We start from the raw sequence: 17000 nt of genomic DNA, 5'->3' as shown, positions 1-17000 counted from the left end.
ATATGCTGCCAACCTCTATAAAGAAAATTAAACACAATTGTATAACAAGTCCCACACACAACATTTGTCAAAACCCACTATTAGAGCAGGATTTTTTATAGGAATTTGGTAACATACGTCAAGGAAAAGTTACAAGTCATAACTGGTATAATTACTTTTATTTGTATACTATAACGAATGAATCGAAATGGAACCACCGCTTTAAAAAATAAACAATATCTTATCAATCTACTACCTGTACACAGTCTTTATAATGTGTTTTAAAAATGTACGTTAACAAATAACTTTTAAACACTGCATTTGACGTAGGCCACTGAGATACATTGATACAATTCGGTTGCAGATTTCAAGCTAGATGTCGTAGCAGCGTTGTGATGAGCAGTGCAAGGTTTTCCCTGCCGAAGCAACTCTGGTATGATGGCATGAACCCCTTCTCATCTGAAAAAGTAAAAAAATACACGAAATCGACAGAAATATATCAATTTGAATAAGTTTACTACTAGATTAAAATGGAGGACAACAGGATGTCTCTACAAACTGATGCCAAATCCTGAGACTATTCAGCAAAAAGAAAAGTTAAATTGGTCAAAAAGTTATGCAATTGGTAATCAAGGTCAATTAAGTATATGATCTCCAAGTAACTAGTAATGTTGAAGATTCAGACAAACTATTGTTAAAACATATGCTGTCTAGGGTTACATTTAAATAAATTGAATATACAATAACCAGGACAAATTACGAATTTAACACATTCACTACCAGGTAATACAAGACCACTCATACAGAACAGAGGAGTGTGACGACTAGTAGGAACTGTTAAGTTATCTGTATGATATATACACTTAAAATTAAGAAAAAAGAAGCACTATTCCGATACTTAAATACTTTTCAATGAAATGGCGACCATACAAAGCAGGTATTTTAAGCCAAGAAGTATGAATGGAGATGAGTGTAGGATGAGTGGTGCAATCTTGTAGTCTTGTTAGTGACTAAGGCCGACATAATCCTTAGACACAGATGTTAATTAATAGCCCATACAGCTAATGGCAACTAAGGGACCTACAGTTTACAGTGGAATCTGAACCACATTTTCGCCTTGGTATTAACAAATTGGTCTAATTATCAGGATAGTACTGCAGATAGTCGTAGTACTCACTAGTGCGGACGTTAATCCACACAAGAGAGTATAGTTTTGATCAGTGCAGTGGTGTAGCAAGGTTTTTAGGCACCCCTCGATTGAGGCTTTAGCAGGAGGTATGTAGCACTACCCTCTGGTTCAAGGGTAAGGTAGAACTGGAGTAATCTTCAGTGTTATTTGAACTGACATTTATTCTCAATCTACTTTCTGAAGAAGTCTTGTATTAGCTTAATGTACAACCACACTCATTACTAACTACTCTACTTGCACAGAGAAAAATCAATTAACTGATCCTTAATAGTTTGATGTAAATTAGCATAACTTCATTATTCTTAACGCCTGACTACTCACCCATTCTGGTCGCCAGGGGAGTGAGGAGGGGAGGTGTCTGGTATATCGGCCCCCGCCTGCAGGTTGTGGAAGGCGCCAGACGAGGTGGCGGGGGGCAGAGCGGGAGGCATGGTGGGAGGAGGCTGCACACTACAGCTGGTCAGCTGATGTCTTAGCTCCATCATCTCACACTCTAGTCGGCTGTTAATCGCTCTCAAACTCTTATACTTGCTCTCCACTGCCTAAAATATATTGTCCTTTAATTTGTAGCCATTTCTACCATACACAATATTTGGTGATAGAGTTGTCTCATTATCTTTGAGAAAAATGTTTTGAGTTTAGATTTTGTGGAAGTATTTATTTTCGAGCTTTTTAAACCTACTAATCGGCTTTTTGATGTAATGTGCCTGTCAATGTACGGGTGTGTAAGGGGCTGTAATTAGGTTTAATTATGGTTTAAACTACAACATATTTAGGTTTTAAATTTATTTTAATATTTCTACTAACCTCATATTCTTCATAAAATTAAACAAATCCGTCAAAAACAAGTTTATTAAATGATATTGCCCCATTTTATTTTATTGGGAATTTTCAAAAATAAATTACACTAAAGGCGTATTTGTGTGTCTTAAATGATTGATTCATTAGATAATTTAATTCAGAACAAAATGCAATTAAATACACACATATTTCATCTTAAGTGTCAGTAAACTAAAACGCACCTCAAGTTGTTCGTGGTACTCGTCTTTAGCCTCTTGCAGCAGCCGTTTGCTTTCTGCGATGGTTGCATCTTTCTTCCCAAGCAAAGAGTCCAGCTCCCCCACCCTGGTCTTGGCAGCTTCCAGGGAGGCAGTTTGCGCCTCCAGGGCTTGGTTCAAAGCTGGAAATAACAAGCACATTGTCAACATATGCTTAATAATTTTGTTAAAAGCAATTTGGCCATTATGAATTATGAAACCATTATGACTGAAGCAGTAATAGTCCCACTGCACAAAAAAGGGGACAAACTAGAATGCAAAAATTATAGAGGTATATCCCTTATAAATACAACATACAAAATACTATCTAAACTTATCTTAAACAGACTCAAATGCCATGTAGAAGAAATAGTAGGAGACCACCAAGCAGGTTTTATGAAAGGGAGATCAACAACAGACCAAATATTTATTCTAAAACAAATAACCTCAAAGTATTGGGAATACAACAAAGATATATATGTAATGTTTGTAGATTTTAGCAAAGCTTACGACTCAATAAACAGACATAAACTGTGGAAGATGATGAAAAAGTATGGATTACCTAATAAAATAATTCAGTTGGCAAAAATGTGTTTAAATGAATCCAAAGGGAAAGTAAAAATAGGGAAAGAATATACAGATACATTTAATATAAATACCGGAGTGAGACAAGGTGATGGTCTATCGCCATTATTATTCAATATAGCACTAGAAGAAGCTCTCAAGAAAACAAGAAATAGTGAAGGAGGGGCAAGATTACTGATAAAATAAACCTTCTAGCATTCGCAGATGATGTAGCCATTGTAGCTGAAAACAAAAATAATCTCAAAGTGCTAACAGAAGTACTAATTAAAGAAGCAAGAAAAGTGGGTTTACAAATAAATGAAAACAAAACCAACTACATGAAAATAAGTAGGCAAGATGACGAGGAGGACCACTTAGAAGTATTAAACTACAGGTTCCAGAAAACTAGTATTTTTAAGTATTTGGGAGTGATGATCACAAACAATAATAGAGAAGAAATAGAAATTCAGAGCAGACTCACAGCAGCAGAAAGATCATACTGGAGTTTAATAAAATTATTCAAAAGCAAACTGCTATCAAAAACCACTAAAATAAGAATGTATAAAACTATAGTGCAACCTGTATTGCTATATGGGTCAGAAACTTGGTCTTTTACCAAAAAATCCCAGAAGCGCCTTATTACTTTTGAAAACAAAATTTTGAGAAGAATTTTTGGACCAGTAAAAGAAGGAAATGCATGGAGGATAAGGAAAAATAGAGTTAAAAGAATTATATGGTGAACCAGATATTGTGGGAATAGTTAAGAGTAGGAGGTTGAGATGGATGGGCCATATTAACCGTAGAAGTGAGAGAGAGATGGTAAAGATGGTACTCAGAGGTATACCAGAAGGAAGGAGACCATTAGGTAGACCAAGAATGCGATGGGTTGATGAGGTGACGAAGGACTTGAGAGGAATGGGAGCAGACTTGGAGCTGGCAGAGGATAGAAGAGCTTGGAGGCACATGGTTGGCGAGGCCAAAAACTACCTAGGTTTCCAATGGCCACAGGAGTAAGTAAGTAAGTAAGTAATTTGGCCATTATATTCAAGCTCGTAACAAAACATCTCAAAGGCCAAATAGAAAAGTGTACTGCTGTACTTATAATGCCAGTCTTTCTTTTGACTTAGATCTTACACTAATGTAGAAAGACCTCACGCTACACTTGTCAGTGTAACACCTTTAGCCAACTGAGCTACCATGCCACCGTTGGCCAAACACGACAAATGCCGCTATAAGCACACTAGTGCTCGCAGGTGAGATTCAACGAACTAACACCCTGAGCAATACTTGGGCTTAGGTTTTAAAGTGTTAACAGGGATTAAAAAGGGATATGTGGGCTTTATTAGGGAAAATATTTATATTGTTAGGTTATATATTTAGGGTGGTAAAAGAGGTTTGAGAGATGGGGTTTCTAGAGATAGATATGATGTTTAAAAAGAGAGGGATTTTAGATTCAAAAGCTTTTAGAGAAAAGGGGGTTTATACTAAACATTTTAGAGATGATACGAGAGGAGAGGTTTCAGAGATGGATGGGTTTCTTGATAGAGGGGTAGATATGTGTCAAGTGTTTTGTTTAGGAGAGGGATTTTGGAGTCAAGATTTCTTACGTTATCCATATCCCATCTATAATCATAGGGGTAAAGGAGGTGCTATAACATAAATCAAGTTAAACTCACCACTGATCTGCTGTGTGAAGCTCTCCTGCAGCAGAGATACTTCTGAGGACTGGGAGAGATGTCTCATCAGACTGTTGACTCTCTGTCTGTACCTCTCCTGCATCTCTCCCCCCACCACCAGCTCTCTCTGCAGACTGGCTACGGTCTCCCGCAAGTCCTTCCCCTCCCCTGCCACGTTGGCAACATGCTGCAGCTCCGTCGTCGTGTTGAACAGCGTCGCCTTTGTTTCATTCAGCTCCTGTAAAACGGAGTTTTCAGTTTGGAGTGGGTAACTTTATTCAGAAAATTGAGGTGGTGACTAGATTAATGTCAATTACATAGAAATGGACAATGTGAAAACTTTAATGGGCTTGGAGTAATTGTAGTTCCAAAAGAATGTGAAAGTTTTGTAGAAAAGATGTTAATGACTATAAGTTTTTGTGTAGTCACGCTGAATAAGTGCTAATCTAGCTGTTTTTAGGATGTTTGTATTGTAATTTATGTTTCCTCAATTTCAGCTAATCAACTCTAGTTTACTAAAATTCTTCACAGTAATCAGACGTACTGAGACAGTTATGGGCACTGAAGAATATCACATTATTGGTACTAAGCTACGCCAAGGGAATCATTTAAAACATCTTTATTTATTATGAGTGGTAAAAATCTTAAAAACATCCCTTGCAAACTGCTTCAATTTACAGACTCTATGTTTTTTTTACTAGCCATACTATACATTATTTTCTTTCAGAAGAACCAAAGGAATTAATACATTGAAAATAAGTACTTGTTTTAAGGCAAAGTAGGACACAGATCTTGTAATAATTGTCATTATCGTAATAGATGACTAGTTTCAGAGCATTATGTTGACCATGTGACAATGTTAACACATTATTTGATTTCATGTTTATGTCTCTTTAACAATGTGTAATGTATATAAAGCTGAAAGTTTCTTGTAACAAGATGTACTTAAGAAGCTTTTGACAATCTTATTGGATTTCAATATGGAGCAATAATGCTCCTGGCTATTCATCACTAATGGCAAAAATTAGTCACTTAAGAGTCGGTTCAAATTTTGTTTATTTCCGAGTGGTTTCTTCCTCACCTTGACTACAGCTACTGTTTTATCCTTCTCTCTTCTCAACAACTCCTCTGTCGACTCCCTCAGTGCCTTCTCTTTGAGGAACTCCGCTTGCAGCTGAGTGTTCTAAGACAAACCATACAATGTGAGTACAACCAGCAACTCAGGACACTCTAATAAGAATACTATCAGTATGAACCAGCTGTAGTTATTTTTTAATTTAAAGAGAACGCAGATTCGGTTCTTTCTTGTGCGGTTTCTGTGTTGTGTTATGTGTTTTATGTGTTGCTAAGGCTAATATGGACTCTGTCTACCAGCTAAGCTAGCTGATTCCATTCCTTGTACATAATAATTCTAATCAGCCAATTGGTCTTTCCTTAACTTCTAGAAAATCATTTGATTCTTTAATCCAAGGTATAACGCGTTGTGCCCACCTGGTTCTGGTAGTAGGTAACAGTTTCTTGGAGTTGCTGTGCGTAGGCCTTGGCTTCATCCATGCGCTTGTGAAGATTGCTGTGTAAAGCTTCATTGTCATTCTGCAGCAGAGAAAGCTGGTCCTTCTGTAAATGTAAACAGCAGTTTGGTAAACAAAGAATCTAGGTAAACCCATAATTAGATGTTGTTAACAAAACTTACCCCGATTTTTAAATACATACTTTCTTTACTCTGATGGATGCTGTACCTGTAGGAAGAAGACCTTTAGGACGCCCAAGGCTGCGATGGTGGGACCAAGTCCGGAGGGATATGAGAAGGATGTCCGTTACAGAGGAGATGATGAAGGACCAAGAAAGATGGCGCAGAGCTGTTGGAGAGGCCAAAAACCTGCTTAGGTTTGAGTGGCCAGCTAGGTAAGCCCCCCGTCTATTGTGAGCTGGACGTGTGGTCCAGAGTGGGGGCCCCCGGTGTGGCTGTAGGGCTATCCTGGACTGGACTGGACTTTCTTTACTCTCAGTTATTTAATTCATATAATTTACTCAATCTATTCAATCAAAATTGAGATGTAGCTTATTAAAAATGTTTGCCAATAAAAAATGAGATTCAGCTTACTAAAAATGTTTGCGGGTAAACTACGTACCAGAGCTGAAGTCAGCTCTTCTTGAGATCTAACTTTTCTACATTTGCCCAGGAGTCTTCGGTTTCTCTCAGCGTGCATTTCTCTTCGGTGTTTCTCAAAATGCAGTTGAAGAATCATTAATGACAATTGCTCCTTGCAACACCTTAGCTCAAAATCAACATCTGAAACATTAATATTATATGAAACCCAAGGTTCTGAAACACTAAAAATCTAGCTAGACTAGGCCTATTAAAAAAAGTCACAAGAAAAAGGTTTGATGCTGAGATGTACACTAGACAGTAATGTTGAACGATGTCTTCTTCATCTCAGGACATGAGTTGGCTCGTCGTACTTTGGTGTTGACTGGGATACAGTACTCAGCCCTGCCAGAACAGGATTTAACAGATCCAATCTACCGTATGTGTTAAAAGCCTGTTCAACGCTTGTTGCTCATGGTAAATTCTTCAATAATTTTAGCCTCTGGATTGCTTATATATAATTGCTATTGTAAGGGCTTACCTTAGCAATCCTAAATATTAATATTAGGATTGCTAAGGTAAGCCCTTACAATAGCAATTTAAACTCTTCCTTTCCTATTTGCTTTAGATATTTTCCTTTCATGATGGATTTTTCTTTTTTCTTTAAACATTCATCAGAAAAAATTGAGTTGTGTGTGAAATCGCGTTTGTGTGAGTTGGTGGCTCAGTCAGTAGCGTGATGGACGACAAATCCATCTCAGAAATGGTTTTGCATCCTGGTGACCGCCACTAAATTTTAACAGTACAGTTTACTCTTGTATTGTAGTAGTTCACCGTTTGCTTTGCTGGATGTGGTTACTTTCCACGCACAGACACACAGCTTAGCGGATCGGCAAAAAAATAAAAATAAAAAAAAATTCACGGAGTGCCGTAAAAAAATCAAATTATTTGTACAAATATGAAATTGTACTTACTTAACTTGTTCTTCTTCATATCACAAACTATACTAGTGTTAGTGTTCATGAAAAGGTCAACTTCGTTGGGAGAGAATCGCTTCAGCGTTAAAGGAGACGAATGGCCTGTTTCTGTAACATATAAAAAACTGTGTTGACAAACCTGTAAACTTGATAGGAAATACGTATGTCAGAAGGAACACTTCAGGGGTTTTTGCTACCAAGAATTATCTAGCTATTAGATTAAACAAGATGAAGGAAAAGATGAGTGGTGAATGAATGACATTAGAGCTTTGTTACTGACTTAGATAAACTGGTTCTTTAGCCAGGATCATTTATGAAAAGTCCAATGATCGAGAATAGTTCGAACAGGCAAGGTGAGCACTCTATCCACTCAGTTATAGAAAGTATTATTTATACCTAACATAAAACCATACAAGATTGAAATACAAAAACTGTAGATCGGTAGTCAATAGAATATAGAAATGACACTTCAAAAACAATGAGGAAGACAACTTTCACTACTCACCGTGACCCGTTGACCCATCGTCAACGTATTGTTGATTGTTGATATGATGATTCTGGTCCACTGTCGGGAACACAGCCAAGAACAAGTGTTCATATGGGAGAGGGTTGTCTGTCTGTGTACCAGCACAGGCAGTCTTCCTATCTTCACTAGACACTTCAGCAAACTCCTACATCACATGTGATTCATATTATATTAACAAATACTGTATGTATACAGTAGAAGCATATATTTTTTGTTAAAAGAAGTTTATTTAAATGCAACATACAATTATTGTTAATTGATATTAATTTAGACTATTTAGATCAATCAATGGTCATACTTTCAAAAATTCAGTTTTTCAATAGATATTTAGCCTCTACAGGATATAAGCTATAAATTTAGTAGAATATTTTTTTCTCCGACGAATCTTACCGCTGCATGTCCGTTGAGAGGGGATGGCTCCTCCTCCACTTTCTCCACCGGGTGTCTCTCCAGACTGGACGATGTCTTCTTCATCTCTGGACATGAGTTGGTTCGTCGTACTTTGGTGTTGACTGGGATACAGTAGCCTTCACTGGGACTGCTGCCTGTACTCAGCCCTGCCAGACAGTTTGAATAAGCCAAACCTTACTTACTTCTACAGGCATACAAACCTAAGAAGGTATTCAGCCTCACCAACAAACTTCCTCCACTTATTACAGTCGAAAGTGTCTTCTTCTTCAGCTCTCTACATTCTCGTGTCTGGCTACATCATCATTTTTGAGTCAATTTTACTTTTCATACAACATTTTTATTGTTGCTTCATCCCCTTTCTTTATGAAATGTCCACCATTCAGTCCATCTAAGACATCTACTTTTTGTTTTAAACAGCAACAAATCAAAGGCTAAATACTACTTGCTAATTAGAAACAATTTTGTGACTTTTTCTGGATTTACCAGCATATTGGTTTGGAATACAAAAGCCTATTACTGTATTATGCTTTGCTAGATATAACTAACACACAGGCCTCGACTACTACATAGAATCAGAGCAGGCACAAAATTCAAGAGGCTGCTAATCGCTAATAAAATCTAACTACCTGGGCAAGAAGCGTCTGGATGGCACTGGCTGTAGAACCTGAGTCTGCTCTTGACTTGTCTGGCAAAGTCTCTCATTGAGTTAGAGTTGGGCATGCAGAGGCCTTTGCCAGCAGTACAGGCCTCAAGGTGACATTCCTCCAGCTCTTCATGGTCCGTGGAGGTGATGTCTTGCACTGCACTGTCACAGAGCCGTGTGGTGTTCTGGATAAACAATACCCACAAAATCATTTGGCTGAAACTACATACTATACAATATGGGAGAATGGATTCATGTATTAAATATTAGAATTTACTTGGACATAAGGATTGACGTCTGGGTCTATAGTAAAAGGTATGTTTAGTAATAGGTAAATGGGTTAATGTAATAGGTAAGTGGAACATAGTAATAGGTTTAGGAATGACTTGTAACAGTGTTTTTCATATGGTAGATCTTCAACTTACGTTGGAGGAGTTATTGTCTGTCGTCATCATGATTTCCACCTCTTTATCCTCCTGATCTGCCGCAAAATCGCCAGGACTCTCATTGCCGAATCTATCACTTGCGGAATTGATCACTCTCAGCGGACTTGTTGGCTGAAGCAGTCCCCTGGGCTTCATCTTACTTTCTACACCATCGCCTGACAGCTATAACATTGATAAGAACACTGAACACTGTAGCTGATTGAACCCCTTCTGCATGGATTAAATTGGAAATCAAATTAGAAATAAGTTTGGAATTTTAGAGTTAAAAATGTTAAGCATTAGAGATTGAACGATGATAAAAATAGCTCTAATTATTTTTACCAATACCAAGTATGATGAGAATGAAACTGGACGGATTTTAACTCATGAGATGACTTATAGCTTTGACTAACCAGATATTCATTTAGCCAGGACCATTTTATTAAAGGCCAATGATGGAGTACCATTAAAACGCTACTGCCTTTTTTAGGAACCAGTAACTTTAACCACTCACCTACCAAGCTTAATAACTTGTTTTACTTAAGTAGGTGCCACATCAGTTCCTAAGAACGAGTCAATAAACTGCAAGTCACTTTGTAAATTTACCATTACTCTATTCTGGCTAACTGGAAGTGGAGCTTATCAAGTGCTTAAATAGCGGAACTTCTGTTGTGGAAGCCGTAGTACAAATCCTATTAAAATCATCACCTGACAATTAATTGCTATGTAATAAAGTGGTGACCTGGTATAATGTCTATTTTAAAGTTTTTGGTCCACCAATTGAGTAGGAAAAGAGATTTTGATCTTTAGGAACTGCCCCGTGTTAGAATATCTTTCTTGACAAAAATTGTTAGCCTATATTGTTTACTGACCAACACCTGGCGCCACTAACCTGATTTCTGTCGCTAACTATCCTCTGCATCTTCTGCGAGAGAAGTGAATCGCGGCGAAGGTCGTGTGGCTGGTGGAAGGCGGACGTCTCCGAGTTGGACGGGAAGCGGAACGGAGACAACTCCTTCTTCATCGGAGACGACGGCTGAGAATGACTAGGACTACTGGTGATGGTGTTGAGGGCTCGGGGAACATTTGAGTTGGAGGGAGGTGCTCGTACTACGCTGCGTATATCCTGGAACAATTCAATATATGAATTTATTTCTTTTTAGTATAACAAGTAGTGTGATTAACAAACAAAGTTAATCACACAAAATACATTCTTAAGCCTAGCATTAACTTAACATTTTATCTGACACCTCGACATCTGAGAGTAAATTCAGTTTGAGGAGACATAAAATACAAATAGATAAGGAACACTGTTACACTAAACAGTTGGTGGGATAATCCTGTGGACAACTGAGCCAAGTGATTTGAGAGATATATTTGCTAAGCTTCTTGTACTATAAAGATGATTCTTCCTATATTTTCGTTCTGAAAAAAAAAATCAGGACCTTAAGAATTAAAAGATATTGAACAGAAAGCTTATTTGTCTAGATTTTTTTGAAATATACACACACACAAAAACATTCTGGGTTGTTTTCATTTGACCTATTTAGGTTTTGTAAATACTTTTTATTTACTTTCCGTAAATACTTTCCTAGCAAGTTAAGGCATATTGTCATCTTGAATTCTTTAACAAAAAATTTGTTGTAAAAGTGAGTGTGTTATTCTCACCTTGATTGGTGTTGTTTCAGGGGTTGCCTCTACAGCTGCCTCGGGAGGTGACGTTCCTTCCTGTTGTGGGAATGATGTACTGACTATGTGTGTCTGAAAACAACAATGTACTAGATATAAATATGGATTAAGGAGGATAAGAAATTGTTCTTGATGCAGCAGCCCTATAAACTTATTACATTTCCAGGTGATATGTTTTCATTTTTATCTATGGTTGAGTCTATAACACAAGGAGATTAACACGAGATTCAAACCCGATTGAAATAACAATTGCTCAATGAGTAGTTCTGCTCATTGAAAAAAGAATCTTGTATCTTGTATCTTGCTACAAGAGGCACACCAATATTAAAGAAAAATTTCAAATCTTAAAGAAAATAAAGAAATGTCCCAAAGATAATTATTCATCTTGAGACTTCATCCGGATGTGTAGGATTGTTAAACGTCCCAGTACGCAAATTTATTCTCCGGTAAGGATAATAGGGAAAACAACATTTTATGTTTAGCAATTTAAAAAACTTAGTAGTCCTATCCAATATGCTTAGAATAAATAACCCCGCCGCAGCAAACCTGCAGACTAAGCGAATTTCCATTTGACTGATTTGATTTACACTGAAATGTCTACTTAAAAATATAACATTTATTCCCGATTGAAATAGAATTAGTTTAACAAGTACTTAGGTTTGCTGCATTAGGGAGGTAAAACTGTTTTTTTTTATGTTAATAGTTAGTAAGAAATAAAAACATTTTCCAAATTTGATCAAAATATGTTCATAAACAAGCAAACTACAACAGTTTACTTATTCTCCATAAGAATAACATGGGAATTTTAAATTTATAATTTTTTGGAATTTTCTCCGTAACCATTAGGCGCATAATAACGCTTCAATATACTAAATTATTTGTTTTTTTAAGCTCTACAAAATGGTTTGGAAAGAAATTGCTAAATTTTATGTTTTTTTGGGTCAAAAATGTGAAAAACCTATTTTTACCCCATAAAACCCCCCGTAAACCCCCGTTCCCATGTTCCGATCATGCTGGATCGCGAACTCGTTCGAATAAACGTAGGCTTACACGTTTGTACCAAATTTAATCAAAATCGGATCATTTTTGCTCGAGTTATCGTGCTAACGGACACATATATATATATATATATACACGGCCGCGCCCGGGAAGCCAGTCACATGAAATATACACTGGAAGTCAGTCAGTTGCACCCCCCAATATATTTCAAGACTATGATATATATATAATATATATTGGTAAATATCTTAAGCCTAGACATATCTGAACGTATATATCTCTTTTTTTCTTAAAAATACTAAAATATAATTACGTAAAAATTGCTATGCTAATGCAGTCACCACCGCATTTGCATGGGAAAGCCAGTCACGTAAAATTTGTGCTGCTAAGCCAGTCACTATATATTTTACCGCATACCACTGGAATCCAGTCACTGAAAATCCACCGGGTGTCCCGTCACTTCAGTCAATTGAAATGAAATGAAATGAAATGAAATAATATTTTATTTCCCATTAATTATTTACAGACAAGTACATTGTATTTTTTTCTTTTCTTAAATATGAAACAGCAAAATATTACTAACTAGATAACAAAACAAAAATTATATACTGTAGAAATAAGTAAATAAAAGTGTTAAAAAAAATACATTCTATAAGAAAGGAAAAAGTCTACATAGGCAGGGCCTGTGCGTAGACTGAGTTGCGAAAAGATTAATTTAAATGGGAAGTAAAAAATATATAAGAGAAAAAAAAATCGTATAATTTAAACCTTTTTTTTTTATTTGTCTTGCTTGAAGCTGAATTTTTAGTGTTCTGGAATAAATTGACGGTAAAAAAAAAATTCTTTGTGCAAACAGAGGTAATTTATAATATCTGGTGAAGATTGAAGAGGAGAGGTGGGGTGTAGTGTATTAGTCAGTCAGTGAAAGTGGTGTATCAGTGATTGTGTAGGGTCAACGGTCAGGTCCACCCAACGCGATAACGGCCTCGGTGTCCTCTGTACTCAGACCAACAAGCCACCCCACAACATGCTTCTTAAATAGAGAGAGAGAGGGTGAATTTAGAATGTTGACATTTTGATATCTGTTACACATGTTACGATAAATGATTTGGGTTAAGTGAAAGCAATTCGTATTTGAAAATGATTTGAAAGTTTGTGGAACACTTACACCAACATTTCGAGAAAAGCGCGTATTGTGGGGATGAGTAATTTTTACAAAAATATTATCAAAGTTTTTGTACATGTGAACTAAAATAAATTTTAAAAATAACTGCCTGACTGTCAAAACTCCCGATTCTACAAAAAGATCGTCAGTTGAATATCTAAAGTGTTTTTTAAAAGCAACTTTAAGTATTGTTTTCTGCACTACAAAAACAGGTTGCAAGATAGTTTTGTAAGCACCACCAAAAGCAATAATTCCAAAAGACAACAATGATTGAACATATGCAAAGTATGCTATTTTAATTTCTTGCTCTTCGAGAATATCACTAAGTTGCCTAAATGCATAAATATATTTACGTAATTTATTTTTTAGGTATTCAACATGTTCCGACCATTTCATCTTTGAATAAAAAACAATACAATATTTGTATGAATCAACTTTTTCAATTTTGCTACAAAAACAAGAGTTATTGAAATGATTTCCACAGACATGAATAGTTAGGTTATCAAGTTTGTATTCGGTTATCTTGCGTAATGAAATTGGCATAAATTTTGTTTTAGATATATTAAGGGACAATACATTTTGATCAAGCCATTTTTTTAGTAAACAGAGGTCTGATTCTGCCTTGTTTTTAACCTCCTCCCAGGATGCTCCGGTTACAAATATTAGAGTATCATCAGCAAATAATGTTAATTTCCCTTCTGTTTGAATTTTAGAAATATTATTAATATAAATGAGGAATAAAACAGGACCAAGGGTCGAACCCTGGACTACACCATACTCCACTGGCAATACATCGCTTGCCACTTCACCAAGTGCGACAGTTTGCAGCCTATCAGAGAGGTAGCTGCTGAACCAAGCGAGCGAGGTGCCACGCACCCCGACAAGCTCAAGTTTACGCAACAACCTACTTCTGTCCACTGAGTCAAAAGCTTTTTTCAAGTCTAAGAAAATTAACATGCTTCGTTTGTTGCCATAAATTGCCTCGTTAATGTATTTATTAATATCAAATAAAGCATCAGATATGTTTTTGTCACTCCTGAAACCATACTGATTTTCACTTAAAATATTGCACTGGTGGAGGTAAAAAACAAGTTGGTCTTTGGCAATTTTCTCTAAAAGCTTAGCAATTACACTTAACAAAGAAATCGGACGATAGTTATTCATGTCTGTGAAATCATTAGATTTGTGCAATGGAATGATCTTGGCCAATTTAAGCTCGTTTGGGAATATACCAGATGTCAGGCTAATATTGACAATGTGCAGAAGAGGAGCACATAGAGAGTGGATGTTTTCTTTAAGAACAAAGGCCGAGATACCATCATGGCCCGGCGCAGACCCTCCGCGCAGACCCTGGACGTAACGTTCTATGTCAGCGTGTGTGACCGTGTTGAATGTAAAATTCGTGTCAAGTGAGAAGTCAGCGTCGTTTACGACTGGAGCCCCAGCTGAATTTATTGAGTTGGCCAATTTAGAACCTACTGATGTAAAAAAGTTATTGAAATCGTTTGCTATTTTAATCTTAATGTTCGCATTATTCGAAGAACCAGGTAAAACTTTTTCAAATGGGAAATGGTCCTTAGTGCAATTCCTGCCTGATATTTCACTAACTATGCCCCAAAATAATTTTGGATCCCTGTTAGATTCTGAAATTTTACCCCTATAATAATTTTTCTTTGCAATTTTTATGTTTTGATTTAAAGATAGGCGCAGGGCCCTGAATCTATCTAGTAGTAATAAATTAAACGGTTGGGTTTTGATCTTTTTACTTAGCTTGTCTCGTTTTCGAATTAATTTTATGAGATCTACGGTAATCCAAGGCTTTATTTTTTTAAATCTTGTAGAGTGATGTTTGATTGTTTTAGTTGAGGCTTTGATGCAGTTACTCAGTGTCGAACAAAAACATGCTGTGCACTGATTAACCTCGTGATTGCTCATGATTGGACTCCAGTCTGTTTTTGTAATATGTTCAGTTAATGTAGCGTGATCAATGTAAGTACGAAATTGGTTCTGTGACTGAGTTTCAGTTCCTGTAGGTGTATGAATGGTGTTAGTGATTGTAAGAGCAGTGCTGTAATGGTCAGTGATATGAGAGTGTATGACAGCAGATTTGACTCGTCTCATATCTTGGAAACGGACAAAAATGTGGTCAATACAAGTAGATGTGTTGTGTGTCACTCTGGTCGGCTTGTCGATGCACTGGACTAGTCCAGCGCCTAGTAAAGTGTTTAAGTAAAGATCCGTTATTGCATCAGTTTTGTGTAAGTCGATGTTAATATCACCCAAAAAGATACAGTTAGTATCTTTACTTATGCGATTATAATAGCATTCCAAACCAGATATAAAATGATCAATTTCACAATCAAAAGTCCTATAAACAGCTAACAGATTGAATGTTTTATTAAAAAGACTGAATTCCAAAGAAATACCAAAAACTCTGTTGATGTTTACTTGTGTTACGGTAGCAGACAGTTGTTTGTTGATGAAAACAATGACTCCGTCATTTTTGTTGTTTTGTGTATCTGTCATTGTACAGTCAAACCCGTCCATGTGACCCACCTCCCCCCCGCTCAACCAACACTCTGATAAGACGATGATATCTAGATTAGCATTCAAAGACTGTAAATACACTGATAAATTGTCAAAATTTTTTGAGAAACTTCTGATGTTCGTGTGAAATATTTTAAGACTACTATTTATTGGGGGTTCATTAAAAAAAATTTCGCTTTCAAAAACATTATCCAGCTCCAAGCAAGAATCGTATTCAAAAGGTGTATTTTCATCTATGTTGCCAATCATCGTCCCGCATAGGCCCCCCTGCCCGTGCCTATCCTGATAACTTAAATAATAAATTAATATTTACATACATAAAATGAAATTATGCAATTATTAATCAAACCATACAAATCTAATCATCGAAAATTACTTGAATTAGATATAATATGAGTTAATACACGAAAAGTTTACTATTAGGATTGCTTTACCTCAGAACACTTAAATACATAAATTTCTTTTGGAACTAAATAAATAAAATTGTTATTGAATAGCTTAAATTAAATTAATGGTATTTTGGTGTAATAAATATTATAAAATAACTAATGGACTTTTCTTGCATCCCTTGCATCTCAATTAAATACTGAATAAATAATTCTACTAATTTTACATGCAAAGAAACATGCTATTACAAAGATTGAACTGAGGTAACAAATAATTTAATGAAATATTTCACTTATTAAACTCCATGCAATTGTTCAACACATGATCTTTAGAGTACTAGATAATTAGTTTTTCTCTCAATAGTAGTGATAAAGGCTGGTAAAAAAAAAAAAAATAAATAAAAAAATAAGTCAACACTTGCAAATAATAAATAAAAGTTAATGAATAATGAAACATATTTATGTTGCAATAATCATGCTTTAAAAAAAAAATGTGAAAGACATAAACATAACAATAACAACGACCTTGATTAAATGAAACATTAAAATAGTGATTCTAAATTTAAATTCAAAGAGCAAAGCTAACTGAACTGAGATCAATAAATATTTTGATAAAAATGAAACTACTTTAGCTTTAACCATAGAAAGAAACAAACTGAATACAACATATAAGTTTATCATAAAATTAAAATATTATA

The 17000-nt window shown here is 35.9% G+C and overlaps 1 protein-coding gene across 1 annotated transcript in view; it reads right to left on the bottom strand.

The window, feature by feature from the left end:
* Nucleotides 1–139: 139 nt before the first annotated feature.
* Nucleotides 140–17000, bottom strand: part of LOC128994028 (hamartin) — a 61271-nt gene continuing 44410 nt past the window's right edge. Inside the window, exons 10-23 of the mRNA XM_054418229.1 lie at nt 11185–11277; nt 10409–10642; nt 9517–9699; nt 9075–9276; nt 8428–8594; nt 8017–8182; nt 7509–7619; nt 6578–6738; nt 5937–6062; nt 5527–5628; nt 4446–4683; nt 2191–2348; nt 1490–1710; nt 140–438 (exon numbers count right to left, since the gene is read on the bottom strand). Of these exons, the coding sequence (XP_054274204.1) occupies nt 435–438; nt 1490–1710; nt 2191–2348; nt 4446–4683; nt 5527–5628; nt 5937–6062; nt 6578–6738; nt 7509–7619; nt 8017–8182; nt 8428–8594; nt 9075–9276; nt 9517–9699; nt 10409–10642; nt 11185–11277 (2166 nt within the window). The 3' untranslated portion in view covers nt 140–434. The remainder of the gene's footprint in view (nt 439–1489; nt 1711–2190; nt 2349–4445; nt 4684–5526; nt 5629–5936; nt 6063–6577; nt 6739–7508; nt 7620–8016; nt 8183–8427; nt 8595–9074; nt 9277–9516; nt 9700–10408; nt 10643–11184; nt 11278–17000) is intronic.

Source organism: Macrosteles quadrilineatus, unplaced genomic scaffold (assembly GCF_028750875.1).
Source record: "Macrosteles quadrilineatus isolate MER2022 unplaced genomic scaffold, UCM_ALF_1.0 Scaffold_5__1_contigs__length_97177068, whole genome shotgun sequence".
Taxonomy (NCBI): domain Eukaryota; kingdom Metazoa; phylum Arthropoda; class Insecta; order Hemiptera; family Cicadellidae; genus Macrosteles; species Macrosteles quadrilineatus.
Note: the sequence above shows the minus strand (reverse complement) of the source record. Positions and strands in the feature narration are given on the sequence as shown.